The sequence below is a fragment of the Rhinatrema bivittatum genome, chromosome 17, assembly GCF_901001135.1.
Source record: "Rhinatrema bivittatum chromosome 17, aRhiBiv1.1, whole genome shotgun sequence".
Classification (NCBI taxonomy): Eukaryota; Metazoa; Chordata; class Amphibia; order Gymnophiona; family Rhinatrematidae; genus Rhinatrema; species Rhinatrema bivittatum.
In genome coordinates this window covers 7,170,984-7,187,454 of record NC_042631.1, presented here as the reverse complement: position 1 = coordinate 7,187,454, position 16,471 = coordinate 7,170,984, and the positions used below count along the sequence as shown (strand labels likewise).

Below are 16,471 nucleotides of genomic sequence, written 5' to 3'. Positions count from 1 at the left end.
CTTTTTCAATGGTCGGCAGTGCATCGCCGATTGCCTCACCTCGCCATGAGCAGCACTTTGCTATGCTGCTTAGTTTCACTCATGTGCTGTTTCCTTCTTGCAGCAAATATGAAACAGATGTGCCACATTGTCAAAAGAGCCAACGAGCAAGAAAATCACTGATACTTTTAATAGTTATTCAACACAAGTAAGAACTTATGGTGTCTGCTCTCCTACTTTCTGTCTAAGAGGAAAACACTGCTAGAACATATTTGCCCAGGGAAATGACTATGTCACTTGGCTTTAATGCATACATCTAATGCAAATCCCTGAAACATGGAACTATTTTGGTCTTTACATAGTAACATTTATTTATTTTATTTTATTTATTGCTTTTATAAACCGTCAATCTGTGGGGACAATCTTAACAGTGTATGAGAGCAGATAAAGATCTAATGAGTCCTAAGGACTTTTAGAGGGTAACTTAAAGCTATGTATACACATAAAACAGTTTTGTGCACCTAAAAATGGCTCGTTAGAAAATTTGCTGATCATTGTATGCAGAAAGTATGGGGTAGATTTTCAGACATACGCGTGGGCATAGATTTGTTTGTACAACCCGGTGCGAACAAATCTATGCCCGATTTTATAACATGCGCGCAGCCATGTGCGCATGTTATAAAATCCAGGGTCGGTGTGCACAAGGAAGTGCACAATTGTGCAACTTGTGTGCACCGAGCTGCGTAGCCTTTCTCCATTCCCTCCACCTCCCCCCACCTTCCCCTATCTAAACCCCCCCTGACCTTTATCATCAAAGTTACGTCTGCCTCTGGGTAGGCATAACTTGTGAGCGCCAGCTGGCTTCCGGCGCGCCATCCCTCGGCAGGGCTGTAACGGAGGAGGCCTCAGCCCCGCCCCCGGACCGGTGCATGCCCACGGCCCCGCCCCCGGAACGCCCCTTTTTTGAAGCCCCGGGACATACGTGTGTCCCAGGGCTTGCGCGTGCCGCCAAGCTTATGCAAGATAGGCTCAGCGCGTGCAAGGGCAGGCAGGGGCAGGTTTTCGGGGGTTAGGCCCGTAACCCTTTGAAAATCTACCCCTATATGTATAAAACTTATCTTCACGTGTACTTCTGTGCACACTAAAACAGAGGTGTTCTGAGGGGTGGCGTTGGGACGGTGTTCAGATTTGCACATATCGAACATCAAACCAGATCAAACTGAATTTTTGGGCTGCACACCCTATTGTGCGGTAACCATTAAAATCTGATTTTTTTTCCCCAGTAAATTGAGCAGATATGCCCTTTAATTCAGTGGTCTTTCTAGCCAGTCTGGTTTTCAGGATTTCCTCAATGAATATGTAAGATATTTTCATGCACTGCCTCCACTGTATATGACTATGCCTTTCATGCAGGGTCACTGTGGATCTCTGCTGGGGATAAGCAGTGCTGTAAATCAGTGGTTCTCAAGCCGGTCCTAGAGGACCCCTAGACAATCTGGTTTTCAGGATATTTATTTACTTATTAAAACTTTTTATTGCTTCCTTGCACAAGATGGTTTAAAAAGATGCACCCATGCTTTTACAGCACATTTCATGAGATATATTTGGAAACGTCTAGCCTGTAACTTTGTTAATTTTCATATTTTGCTTATTCTGAAAACCAGATCTCTTGGGTTTTCCATGGAATTCAGAACCACTTGCCCATATGAGGCTCCTTTGTGAAGACCTTTGAAGACCCAGGGATGGGGTAACATGGGGGAGAGAGATTTAAGGGGGTTGCCAAATAATGAAACAAAAAAGCCACAACACAAAACAGATTCACACACACACACAGCCCTCTAACAAAATGAAACAAACCTCATTGCATACACCTAGTAAGTTTCTGGAAAAGCCGATCTATAGAGGGTGAGGGCAAGAACTGAGAGCCAATGTTAGGACCATCCTGAGAGAGTTTCATGGTCACAGAATCACTTGCATTGGCAGAGGACTGATGTAATGATCGACATTTACAAAGACGGTGTTGTTGTTAGGCAGAATGTAAACTACTCCCACTGATGCAAGAAGCAGGTGGTTAAGAGAATGGAAATTTATTTCATGGATCAAAGCCAGAACTAAATAGACAAAGCTAAATAATGCCTGTCAATTATTAAGACTCTTGGGGGTATGAAATAGCAACAGAGGTTGCTGTTAATTAAATATACTCATCAGAAATGACAGGGAAAATAAAGACTTAGGCTTGTGTACATTCAGTGCCCCCTCCTCCATTTCCCTCACCCCTGGGAATCTCCTACTCACCGAGCCTCTTTCCATCATACACTCAGACAGCCAACCCCTGACCAGCTCCCAACACATTCACCATGCCCACATTCTCCCCTTACACACTCACCCGATAGCCTGCCCTCCTCTCCTCATAGCCATTAGTAACATCCTTCCCTCCAGCTTTTCACTTTCATCCCCAATGAGTTCCTACCTTACACCCTCCCTCTTGCTACCCAAGGTGCCCTCTGCTGAATGGGCACTGTTTGTGGTAACTGCATGCTACAATCTGTGCACGTGGTGCCTGCAATCAGAGTTATGCTACTGGCACGTAGGGCACCCTGGTTGCATTTAGTGCCCGCCATTTGCTACCCAGAGAAGCAGAAATGGAGATAGATGCTGAAATACTTTATACACATTTTCATGGGAGGCGAGCCTGAGACACTAAGCAACCCAGAAACACCCAGAAAATGGAGATTTCCAGCATGGAGGAGTGACCTCAAATCACAAATCTAGCAAATTTTATATTTAATGATGCAAACTTTTCTGCAGCGTTGCCCCGGTGGTTTTACCATTGAAAACACTGATTTTCATTGATCTTAATGAGGCAGGTTGGTCATAGAAAAATATTTCAGTGGCACATGAGTTTGGCGGAAGTACACATCATAGCAGATGCATTTTAAGAGCACAAAGCCAAAATATAGCTGCATTAGATGAATGGAAATAACCAGTTGATTAATGCCAAAAGAATGTTTCCACTGTTTGTTTAATAATTCCGTTAGTCTGCATCTGGAAGGACTGTGTGTTATTTGGAAGCGCAGGGTAATTCCCCCAAGAGCAGCGGTCTACTGCAGCAGGTTAATTATAGTTTTCTTTTGTGATGATTCAAAATTAATGTACTGGAGGGATCTTTACAGTCCAAAACGGCTACAGTTCATTTTGGAAAGAAAATATATGAAGGATGTGCTCAAGAAGCGATACAATAAGAAATATTTAAAAAATGTGGCTGGGAAATGATGTTATATAGGTTTGGAATCAAAACGTTTCACGAGCGGCTCTTGGGAACTTGGTGCAACAGCTTTTTTCTGCCTCTTGGACAATGTTGGAGACGGAGGTATCAAGAGCTGTGACAAAGATATCCCTGTTATGCAGTCGTTCCCAAATATCTCTGTCCTACTGTACAAACCAACTATGGGTTGACTTGCCAGATGTTATGCTTAAATTGTTGTTCAGTGCTGAGCCTATTGTCAAACCCTGGATTGTGCTCTCAAACTGAAGAGACCCTCTAGAAAAAGATGTACAAAAGGGCTCATCCCATTATGGAAAAAATGTGTTCATACAACGAAAGATACAATTAATTGCATCAATGCATTTTTGCAGGCCTGTAGTAGCAGACTTTGCCTGGTCTGGGAGGAGCTGGACAAAGATTAGGACATTAAGGTTATGCTCTCTGCTTCTGGAGTGGGTCGTAGTTTCAGGGACAGAACTGAAATCTTTATCCTCAGAAAGATCCAAGCACTAAGTACCTACAGTACCTGAATGCAATCCACTTTGAAGCGGTTATAAAAGTGGAATATAAATCAAATAAGTACAATACAATAAATAAAGGAGGTAATCATTCCGGGGGAAAACTGATCCCTCAATTTCATGGACATAATACTTGCAATGAACATGGAAGTGTTTGTCGTATATAGTGAAATAGCAGAGAACAGCAGAAAACAAGAGAGCAGTTTGACCATCCTGCCTGCTTAGTTACTCCTGTCCACACACTGCCAAAGAAATAGCACCGCCGCTGCCAGCCATAAAGCGTGAGCGACTGTAGTGAATCACCCCTTATCCAAGAGAGTTTGTCAGCCTTTTCCACTGTACTCTACTCTCCTGGGTGGCCACAAGCGAACTTGCTGCCCCGGATACGGGTGCTATCAGCACCCTCTGCACTCCCACTCCCCCTCCCCATGCTGGATCCCACACTGGGGCAGGCCGAGTCACTATTAGCCAATCTGGGGGAAAAGCAGGCATGTCCAGGGCAGACAGTGGGTATGGAAGGGGGCTGGACAGTGGGTGGCTCACACTTCTTTCCTTTAGCCTCTGGGGGGCCTCTCAGCAGGAGCCCATCCTGCTTGCCCCTAGCCACAGTCCTGGCTGCAGGATACCCTTTCTTAGTTCATGCTCAGCAAGCCCTCCCCTCCCATTTCCAAACACAGGGTCCCACAATAATGCCAAACGGCTTCCAACTCTAGCTTGGCTAAAACGCCCAGCCTCGTAGGTCTCAGTGGCCTCTCCAAATGGTGACATCAAAATCAGCGCATAACAAAACATTCACTCGTCTATCCCAGGACTCCTGTTGTATTATCTGCTTTTATTTGGCATAAATGACCATGTGACCCTGAAAGGGCGTCTGAACAAATGCACTTCCCCCATGCCAAAACAAGTTACTCTCCTAGCATTTTGCAAATTTGTTCATGAATTCTTCCACAAGTCCTTTGTTCTGTTCTTCTGGCCCTTATTTTCAGGTCTGTAGCCTACTTGCCCTTTTATTGTAACAGTGCTCATGTGCAACATTGGAAGTGTTGTTGCTATCGGCAGTCAGTGCCTGTGCTGTTATGCAGGTTCCTATCTGGCCTGTGCTGTCTGTCTGTCTGTCTGTCATTATTTCAAGGTATTCCTCTGAACACGATATAGGAATGGAACTAACCAGCTGGGAGCATCCCCATACAAAAGGATTAAAAGGAATAACATTGAATATTTTATGATCAAACACTACCTGCAAGCTGGAACCAAAAGTCAAAGGATTAGAAAAAAGCGAAAACAGCAATAAACAACAATGAAATATACAACTGCAAGGAAAAAAAAACAAAACCCCAACAATATGCAAATAAGGTGGTGTTTGATAGACATTACCTAGAAGCTGTGCCAAGAGCTGTGATCCAGGCTTGGAAAATTCCAGCAAAGAATGAGAAGGGGTTTTTCCTGGTTATTGCAAAGTAAATGGAAGGCAGAAAGATCCCTCCATGGATGATGAGGCCCACGATAACAGTCACCATGTACATTCCCAGCTGTCTGGCAACCACTTCTAGGTCCTTGATAGCAATGATCTTCCCACAAATGAGGCAAGCAATGCCCAGCGGAGAGTACCTGAAAACATAGATCAGAACACCTTTATCTCCTCAGCCTGCATCCCCGCAGCCAGAAAACCTAATGGCAACGAGAAGCTAAACGAAAGCATGAGGGACTATTTAATGACCGCATCACGGTGTAACATGTGGAGAGCATCAACACTGAGGCTGTGCTTTGTGATACTTACTGTGGCTTTAAACTACTGATTCTATTCCTATCATATATCCACTTATTTCTGCTGTGCTTTGAACTCTTCTGCTTGGAAAAGTGTGAGATAAAACGATGACCAGCAGCAGCTCAGCTATCCACTGACGTCAGGTTCATTAAAGCAGTTACCCCCCTCTCCTTATACTATTCTTAGGTATTTTGGTCTAATCTCTTCCACTGGCTTCATGAACTGCGAGTCTCGAGCAATGGTTTTCAACCCACTCCCAGCCAATCAGGTCTGCAGGATTTCCATAATGAATATGCATGAGAGTTTGCATGCACTTGCTCCATTGAATGCAAGTCATTGTGGATATCTTGAAAAGCAGGCCCTGTTTGTGTCTCTTGAGGGCTGGAGCTGGCCACCCCTGCACTATTTATTTATTTGTTGAGTTTTATATACCGTCATTCGATGAAGCCATCATACAAGATTCAAATTGTAACGTTCTTAACAATTGTGCAAAAAGGTGTAACAGGATGCATATTAAACAAAAAATTAATCATTTATAGTCCAGAAGAGAATTATTTCAAGAGTGAGGGGGTTTGATTGGAGCTGGTTGGAGACAAGTTATTTTGGGGATTTGGTTGGAAGTTCCTTTGGGTGTTAGGATAATGAGAGGTTTGAATGTCAAAGTAGACTTTGTGAAACAGCCATGATTTTAGGTCTTTTTTGAAAGTTTTGAGGTTAGGTTGGGTTCTCAGATCTTTAGGGAGGGAGTTCCAAATTTTAGGGCAGGCAATGGAAAAGGCTCTCTCTGGTTGTTGTCAGGTGAGCATCTTTGATGGGGGGGGGGGGGCACATTTAAGCATCCTGAATTGTTTGAGTGTAGGTTTCTTTGCGGATTCTGGGGGGTTATGTTAAAGCTAGTTAGTCCTTTATGTTCATTGTTTAGTATTTTATGTATGATGGTCATGGATTTGTGTTCAATTCGTGCTTTAATTGGAAGCCACCTTTAAAATCTTCTCAGAAGTTCTAGCAGACACCTGATTTCTTCAGACACCAGAGGTTATCTAGTACTCAGAAGATGAACAAAGCCTTTTATCCTCACTAACAAATTTGCTCCAGTGCAGCTGCCTCGTGCCACTTCTTTTCAGAAGGAGAATAAATAGCTGTTGAGATTATAACAGGACACCAACTCATCCAATCCGATTTCAGGCTCTTCCACCTCTCGCCCTCCACCTACTGAGGTTTGCCATTCCATACTTCCTGCAAGCTCTCCTCATCTTTACAACCCTTTAAGTAACCATTCCCCACACCTGGAATAGAGACGCCAATGATAGAGTCAGGACTTAGTGCGCGTTATTAACTTAGCAGGATTATCACGTTATATTTATAATGGGCCATCTGCGCAATGCTCAAGTGCAGCCAGAATTCATTATTTAATATTTATATTCCACTGATCCCAAAACAGGTCTCAGAGGAATGCAGCATATAATAGCCAGAATTTTTTATAGCAGTAAGGATAATTAATAGCGTAGATAAAAACACACGATGACAGTCACCAAAATTAAAACATAACAAGAAAAATCAAAGTATCCTCTGAAAGGAACAAAGAATTAGTAAATGTGTTTGCAAATAAAATAGCTTTCTTGTTTGTTTTTGCAAATTCAACTGGCAAGATGTTCCATAATAATGGTGCAGCCCCCGAAAAGGCTCCGACTCCACTTCCAGCCAATCTTCTCATTTTCAAAGGGGGCATAACTAATAAACGACAGGGGTATAAGAAACGAACGCAGCCGAGCGGAATAATCATTAACGTTGGAGGAAGCCTTTTAATTGTACTCTCCAAGTAATAGGCAGCCAGTACTATAAAAGATAAAATAATTACTGCACAATATGAACAGCTGATATTTCTAGGCATGGGAATTAGTGCAGATTGTATTAAAATAGGTGAGGAGGAAGAAGGGACGAATCGGATAATCCGGCAAACCGGGACAGGCAGCGAATGGGACTGGATAAATCCAAACCACTTGTGATTCAACTCAGATTTCTACCTTCATGTGGTTTGAATCTTATGGACTCTGTTCGGTTTCGATTCACATTAAAGTGTTTAAAGTACTTTGAATCTGCAGATCATCACAGAAATCCTAACCGAGCTGACAAATCCAAATTTTAGCCAAAAAGCAGTCCTATTTCAAGTGGGTCAAAGGTGATGCTCGCTACCTGAGAAAATTCAAGTCACAGCGCTGAATCTGAGATGGAGGCGCGGAGGCTCACCAGTCCCTAGTCTCAGAATCACACTATGCCCCTTGTCTTTTGTTGCTTAATGACAACACAGTTTAACATTTTGGTCCAAGCACAACTAGTCCCGCACAAAAGATTCCATTCATCCACCGAGATCAGTGGCACAAGAAAGCAGCAAGAGGAAAATTCAACGTTTTTAATCACTTCCATCTTCATTATAGCACGCAGCTATAAAATATTCCATTGTGTTGCCGTTTTGGCTATGCGTCGGATCCAGTCTTTTTGACTAAGGTCCAAGCTCAGGATCTGCCCTTCTTGGCCTTTTGGCTGAGACTGAGCATCAGTACGATACTGGCAGGACTGGGGTAACTTAACACCCTACTGCCGGCTCAGTTCCATAGAAGCTGCCTGTCGAACCGTGTCATAGTTTCTGGCAACTGCTGCATGCTGGGGTCCACCATGGTTTTCCTGCACCGTATGCAGCCGACTGTGATAACCATCCACCACGAAGCAGATCCTGCAGAGGGGTCACTGGCTTGTGTCTCACTGACAAATTATAAAATCCAGGTGACTATAACGGACTCCAGTTTCTTTTTCAGCTACTTTCTGTTCACTTATGATTTCTAGGTTAATCAAACTGATGGTAATTAATGCTTTCCATGGAGAACACTAGAAACCACGCTTCCAAGGATTAGCCTTTTCTCTTCTGCTTTTGCGCTCAACCCCACACTCTCTTTGGGATCATTTTTATAGCAATGCAATTTTTCTTATTTAAAAACTAAAAGAAATTATATTTAACACTTCCGAATGAAAGACGGCCCTGTGGCAGTGCCCCTTGCAAGCAGATTTTTTTTTACCTGAAGGTGCGTGAGGTGTGTGGGGAAAACCCTGGGTGAATCTCAGCAGGGGGACCGGAGGGAAGGTGCGCGCCAGGCGCTGAGCACAGCCTGCCGTTTGACTCTCCTGGACCTGTGGCGCTGGAATGGTTTCTTAACCCCCTCGTCTCACGTGCACGTCCCTTCGAGAGGTCACTTTCACTCTGAATTAGGACGCCGGTGTTTTGCAAGTCTCTGGCTTCCAAATCGTATGGGGAAAGTGAACTCCTCCTCATCCCTCAAGGTCTTTACTAGTCTCGCTCATGTCTCACTTTATATTAAACTGGCCTCAGTCAATATTTTTTATTGCCCTCGGGTGCAATTTGATGATATTTAAACTTGTTTCTCCCGTTATCCTGCTGACAAAACAGAGAAGCTGCCTTGCATCTTCCATTTCAGACCAGTGCAGCCAACAGCACAACCGCCGTATATTAAACTTAAGAAAAAGCCAAGAAAACAAGGCACGAAAGCCAAGTCACTCCTTCAAAAAAGACTTTCTGGAATGATTTAATAGTAACAAAAGTAAGGCACAAGCATCTCTCACTCCAGGGCTTTCTGACAAACTAGAAATTGCCTTTCAGCTGTGCTGCCCAGGGATGGACGAGCCCACTGGGACCTCAGGCCTCCACGGCTGGGCTGGCCAGGCTGCCGCAGACCCTCCCTCCTTAAAAACCATGGGCTGCCAGGAGGAAGGAGGCGGCGAGGAGCAGCTGCTGCCACAACCCCCCTCCCGACGTGGCCCACGGGAGCCAACGTCCCCTGACCATGCAGCCAGGGTTGCCAACGCGAAGCAAACATTCTCACCTTCCACACGACTTATTTTTAAAGAAACTTGCATCACTTGCCTTATTACTAGGGAACTGTGCACAAAGTGAGGTGCAACCAGATGATCCCAAATATAAAAATACCAACAACATCCCATTAGAATAGTCAGGAAATTTACAATTCCCTAATAACTGCCACCCCCACCATTAAGAAAACGCGTCTTTTTTCTACCTTATAATCCCACCCCTTTACCCACCACTAGCACCGCTGCAAGGATATTACAGGATCTGGGCCTATACAGCCCTCCCCACACACACAAATTAAAAAGTAAACCGTTATTGTAACAGATTTTACATGGAAAGGGACAAAGGAGAGTCTTCTGAGGTAAAAATATCACTTACAACATATATATTATATTTCCATGCACGGCTGTGGTGTCAACCAGAAAACCCTACAAAAAAAAGACACTTAGAACCCATATGGTATTAGGCCTATTGTAATGTGTGTTGGGTGTGGGCTTGGCCACCAGAAAGCCATAAGTAAATTGAATTAAAAACCAAAACCACACTAGCTACCAGCACTCAAAAAATAAAATCCTACCTAAGAAAAGGCAACAGTGCAAATATTATACTGGGCCTAAAACACCAGTGCACCTATTAATAGAGCAGAACAAGCCAAGCAGCTATAGATCCGTACAGAGAAAGTCATGCCGGCACAATATCTCACCTTGGCACCATGCAGAATACAGACAACCCTCATCAAACGCAGAATAGAAAGACCATAAAATATAAACAGAAACATGCAGGAAAAAAATGGAACTGGAAACTGCAACAAGCCAGATTCTGTATATAGTGCAAGAATGGAAAAAAGCAAACATCTTCATTCCTCATAAAACAGCAACCCATAAAATCAAGAAATATAAAAATTATAATAGTGAAACCCCACAAATAAAATACATATTTCAAAACAGTTGACAAATTGACTAACATCCAATCATTACTCATTAAAATTTTTAAATAATTTACCAAACATCAATAAAATATGTCAAAATAGCAGACACATCAAATAAAGTCCAATAGTTAAAACAAATGGGGTAAAAAATAACTCCATACCTGGGAACTTTTGATTTCCAGTTACCTTGAGATTGTCCTGGTTTAGTGGGGGAGAAGGAGTGTGCACACTTTATCCTCTTTCACTCATATATACAAATTCCCTAACATACAAATGTATTCTCTCTCTCACACACACTCTTCCTCTCTCACAATCACTGGCTCTCTCTCTACTCCCTGACACACACACACATACACACAAGCTCTCTTCCCCCCACACATATACAGAGCTCTCTCGCCCCTCACACACAGAGGCTCTCTTCCCCATCCCCTACCCACACTTACAGGCTCTTTCACACACACTGGCTTTCTCCCCAACTCCCCACACACTCTCACTGGCTTTCTCTCACATATACACACACTTGCAGACTCACACATTCACTGACTTTCTCTCCCTCACACATACACACAGAATCTCTTCTCCTCCCCACTCCACCCCCACACACAGGCTCTTATACATTTACTAGCTCCCCCTCTCCCCCACAGGCTCTCCCCACACACAATCTCTGGTCTTCCTCACATACACAGGCTCTCATACTCACTGGTGCATCTTCTTCTGCCAGCAGGGCTTGGGCTCCCTGCTGCTCCTGAGACATTCCTTTGGGATGTCTGGGCTGCAGTGCCAGTGCCTTCCATTAAGTGAACACCATTCTTACAGCTAAGGGTGGTGCGGTGCAGGTCAAACATCAGCTGTTTGAACCATGTGGGCTATGGAAGCCTCTCCAATTCAGACTGCTGACATTTGACCTGAGTCACCAGAGTGGCAGAAGGAGCTCCACACCAACCTTGGCAGTAGGGTTTGGTGTTCACTTAGTGGAAGACATTGGCACTGGGCAGGAGGAGGTTTTCAGGACTGCAGCTGGATTGGAGGGCTAAAATCCAGACATTTTATGGATATTCAGTCCTTCTGGACATTTTCTCAAATATTTGTACTGTTCAGAGAAAATCCGGACAGTTGGCAACCCTACATGCAGCCTACAGGAGCCAAAGACTGAAGCCACAGGTTCTGCATGGGCCAGAGACCTGCTTGCTCTGCTCCTACACTGAGAACGTAGGCCTGCTGCTCCCTGTTTGAACTTCCAAGATGGGAAGGCAAAACCTAAATCCATCATTGCTTGAGGGACCCTCCTCAGACCGAGTTTTTCCTACAGATACTACCTCATTCTTGGTGTGTGATACAGGGAATGGGTGGTAAAGAGGAGGAGGGAGGGATATGGACCATAACTTACCACATGATCATGGTGACCAGTTTCATGACAATCTCATTCAGGATGCTGAAAAACTCAACCATCAGCCGAGCTTGATCTCCCATCTTTCCCATGGCAACGCCAAATGCAATGAAGAACCCAATTAGACCTGTGGATAGGTCATAGAAGATACCACATGAATCCCATGTTCCTCAATTAAGTTTATTTTCATGCACTGAAAGGGCCTCAACAGCACTTTGTGCACCTACTTCATGCTCATTCACATTCATTTGCCCCATTCTGTTTCTAGCGGTGAAAGAGGCAGATAATTTGGTTAAATACAGCATAAGTTTCTTCAGATATAAAAACAAGAACAGAAAAATCGAGTGCAAAAGATCCCCAAACTCATAAAATCTCAAATTCTTTATCCACTGCAGAACTATAGGTCCTACATGATCTCATCTTTTATGCCCAGTTTCTCACCTTGAAGGATCTTCTGTATTTGTCCTAGGTGTCTATAGAACATACCTGTATCTGCATATTCAAAATCAGAAGTTCACAATATGAATTGAATGAGAAGATCATGCTAAGCCCTCCCCCCTTATAGAAATGGGCATATGCTGCATATCTTCTTCCTCCATGTTCTGCTGGAGATGGGATCAGATTCCCACTTCCAGGTTTACACTGGAGGCTTCTCTGTCCTTCTAAAAAGGAGCACTTCTTTGAAGTCATATTTGCATGACACTTGGTACCAATCCACTTATCTAAATGAAATATGAACAATGAACTCTTCCTTGAGCCACTGGTCTCTTTTCCCTAGAGTACAGCATAGAACTATGTCTGCTGCCTAAATTTTCTTGAATTAAAAAATATATTCAGAAACACATAGCATCAAGGTGATATGAACCAGGAATTGTAAACACAAATTACGGAATGAATAAATATCCCAGAAGCTGGCAAAAAAATTGCTTTATTGCGTTGCATGCCAAGTCTGTCTTACTCTACAGGCAATTGGGTTTTCAGGATATCCACAATGAACACGCATGACGTGTGCCTGCATACAGTGGAAACGCAGTATATACACATTTTTCTCATGCATATCCATTATGTATATCCTGATGACCCGATTCAGGATGAAGTCAGTCCAGAGGGTGGCTACTAAAATGATCAGTGGTCTTCGTCCTAAAGCATATGGAGACAGATTTAAAAATCTATACATGTATACCCTAGAGGAAAGGCGAGATAGGGGTGGGATGATAGAAGCATTTAAAATACCACACACAGGAGGTGGCTCTCTTTCAACAGAAAGGAGGATCTGGAACAAAGTGGAGTGAAAGGTGTAGGCTCAGGAGTAATCTAAGGAAGTATTTCTTTACAGAAAGGGCAGTGAATGCATGGAACAGCTTCCTAGTGGGAGGTGGTAGAGACAAGGATATTCAGCAGGATTTTGGTTGAGGATACACTTTGGGTCAAGGTTCTTAAATCACATTGTTTTATCTATCAAGTTTTGTTATTTGTGTGATATTTTGTATTTTGATTTTGCATTGCATTTTTGTTTACTGTTATGTGCAGTGATTTTTATGTATACATATTATGGAATCCACTTGGAATAGCTGTTCTAACATAAATTGAATAAAAGAAATGTTAAATAAATATCTAAATGAAAGAAAGCATGGGACAAGCACAGGGGATCTCTGAGGGAGTGGTAGGGATTACAAAGCTGAGCAGATGTGTGCATGGGCAGATTAGATAGACCATACGGCCTTTTTCTGCCTTCACGTTTCTGTTTCTAAGTTTGGGAAATCCTGTTTTATTGAGAAATGCCAGTATTTGCAGTCTTTTTGACTGTAGGGACGTTTTAGCTACAACTGCGAGCATAGGTGTGTTAGATTTCAAACTGTACTGAAGTTTTTGGAGTGTCACCATCCTGACCAGTTGATCTTTCTATGAATTTTATGTTTACCGATCATGGGAGTTTGGCACATTTTTGGGAAAATGTAAGCCGACCATGCATCTCCATGTCAACAAGTCAAGGACAGGCTGATTCAGGCCTGGCTTTATACCATGGCATGCATACAGATGCAGTCCTGCATCTCTTATGGAGCTTTATGGTCGCCCTATAACCCAGAGAAGTAACCAAGTATTATTACTCCTGTCTGGTACTCTTCTCTTTCCCTGCATCTTGCTTATAAACACTTAGTGCCTCTGTAAACACACAGTTAAATTCTTGTGATCACAAGAGGGCATTTTGTTCTAATGCTTTCATTCAACCTTTGCCAACGGCAGCACTGATGCCAGAGAAAGAACGTTTGTGTGCTGGGAAGCGAGAGTGGTGGTGGTTGGGAAGGGAAGGGGAGGGGGGGTTTGCTGCTTTTCCCTCATCTAATGTAACTTTCAGATAGCTCGCCTTGGTGCAAAGTCTTCAGGTAGACTTTGTGCTCATTCTCAAAGGGAAAGCAAGCATGCATCTCTCCCCCTGCCATGGATACGAAGGAGCCAGGAGCTTTCTGCCTGCTTTTTCTGTGGGTAAAATGTTTATGGAAAACAACAATCCCAGAGTATGCACGTTATTCTTCGATCCTGCTCCCTAACATCCTCCCCTTCCGGGAGCCCCTTGCCTCCTTTTAGGAAGTTTGAAGGAGAGCAGGACAATTTACCCAGTTATAGTGCTATGTCCCCACCATCCCAAAAATGTATCCAGGTAAAAGAGCCAGCTCAGTTTCAAGAGGCAACACACAGTATAGGGATTGCTAGAGATAAGAAATGATGTCTATCATGTGAAGGCTACAAAGCTCAGAGAGAAGCAAACACTGCACAGGAGACTTGACTTTATGCAAAGACCGTACAGCCCAGCCAGAAGATTTTGGATTCACTTCAAGAAATTATTTATGGACGTGTAGATCAGCCATATTATGAAATTTTAAGTCATGAGAACACAATTTGGAGAGTAGACAATTGTTGGATTTATAGGTCTAGTATCAGGGATTCCACTGAGAAGAGACAATCCCAGGAAGAAGCAGACTTTGGTGGAACAAAAGACCTTTGTTGGGATTGTGTTAAAGATACAAATGTGGATCTGATATTTATACATCTTTGGGACTGTGTTGAAGATATAAAGGAGGATTGATATTCAGATAGTTTTTTGGATAAGGGGTTTTCAAATGATCGAATAAACAATACAAACTGGAAAAATAAAAAACAAATGTGTCTATTGAAAATTTTTTTTTTTTAATATCAGACTTTTTGTCAGCAATTTCTATGCTAAATGTTGCAAATGGCTTCGTTTTTGGACTGAGCCAGCTGTTTTACCTGTTTTTAAAAGTTGCAGTGGATATATTTTCAGTTTTTGGATAGTATTTCTATATCATTATTACATCCATGAACATGTTCATAGCCCACTGAATATAGACTTTGGAAAATGAGGCAGAAAGATTTTTGTCACAGTATCACGACAGCGTAGCGAATGACGGCAGATCATACACCGCGGCTGTTATAAACCTGACTTCTCAACCAAGCTTTGTTCTAGACCAGGGCTTCCCAAATCATGCCCTGGGGACCCCACAGATATCCACATTGGGTGTGCATGAGAGATTTGCATACATTGGAAACTTAGTATATGCAAAGTTTCTCTCATGCATATTCATTGTTCCCAGGTTTGGGAAGCGCAGTTTTAGACTGGCCCTAAGACCATGTCATCATGTCACTGCAACAGTACCATTATGAGTCCTGCCACAACTAGCTAACTGAGCTGAGCGATACTGAATGCCAGAGTCCCGGCCCAATGTTTAACAAAAATAGATCCTGTACCTAAAACATTCATTCCATCTTTAAACTCCAGTCCCTTTTTGATGGTCACCTGGGCTGCTTCTTTTGCTTCAGTTAAACTCTTGTTCATCACAGCAAAGAGAGACTCCGTAACATTCGATGGCTCCTCGATCTGTGGTTTTACTGCCACCCGCTTGGTGACAGTCTGTATCTAATAGAGGGAATATCTGAAAATTAAAATGGAAGCACGGCCATAGAAACCATATTTTGGTGAGTGTTATCTTAAGAAGTTTTGCCTAGTCGCATCCCCTCTACCTGAAAGAGAACTTGCATTCAAGGACCTTAGCAAACTGCTTTTATTCCAGTCCGGCTTAGCAAGCAGCATAGTCCGTGTGTCGGATACAAACCTTGAAATGGGTGCAAGTCCTGGCGTTAGCAAGATTAGCAGTTTAAAGCCAGCTGCCATTTGACTCCAGTTACTGTTGTGTTGCCTTCTCAAAGGGATGGGAAACCTTATGTGGGTCCTTTGTTACCCGTATAAAGAGCTTTGCGACTTCTGTAAAAGCAACTATAATCTTTCTGCACCAAGTTCCTCTTTTGGTTGCCCTTTCAGTGCCTTCAATCATTGATAACGCACACCACAGTGCTATCCATCTCACAGAAGTGAGAGCTCACATTCTTTTACTTATGGGGCCTGTTTTATAGCATTCAGTGCCTGAGCAGTTACTGTTCAATTTAAAAAGACCTTAAAAACTTGGCTTTTTAAGCAAGCTTTCGATCGCACTAATTATTTTATTTTGGTAAAAGCTCTCATGGTCGATAGGGCCTATTCTGTGGAATTTAATATTTGAGCAGTGGCATTTTCTGATATTATCATCTCTAGAAAGACCTGGATGACTTGACTCTTTAATCAAGCCTTCAAAAGCACTAATTAGTCTCATTAAATGTTATTTTGGAAAAAGCTCTCGTGTTCAATAGTTACCCATTTCATAGCCCATTATGTTATGATCTGTTCTTCAAATGTATGTT

At 43.0% G+C, this 16,471-nt stretch overlaps 1 protein-coding gene across 4 annotated transcripts in view; it reads right to left on the bottom strand.

Moving 5' to 3' along the window:
• SLC1A2 (solute carrier family 1 member 2) overlaps positions 1–16,471 on the bottom strand; it is a 75,406-nt gene that overhangs the window by 14,914 nt on the left and 44,021 nt on the right. For all 4 annotated transcript variants that reach the window (XM_029582741.1, XM_029582740.1, XM_029582737.1 and 1 more), the window contains exons 5-7: positions 15,485–15,653; positions 11,720–11,846; positions 5,137–5,370 (exon numbers count right to left, since the gene is read on the bottom strand). In XM_029582741.1, coding sequence (XP_029438601.1) covers positions 5,137–5,370; positions 11,720–11,846; positions 15,485–15,653 — 530 coding nt within the window. The remainder of the gene's footprint in view (positions 1–5,136; positions 5,371–11,719; positions 11,847–15,484; positions 15,654–16,471) is intronic.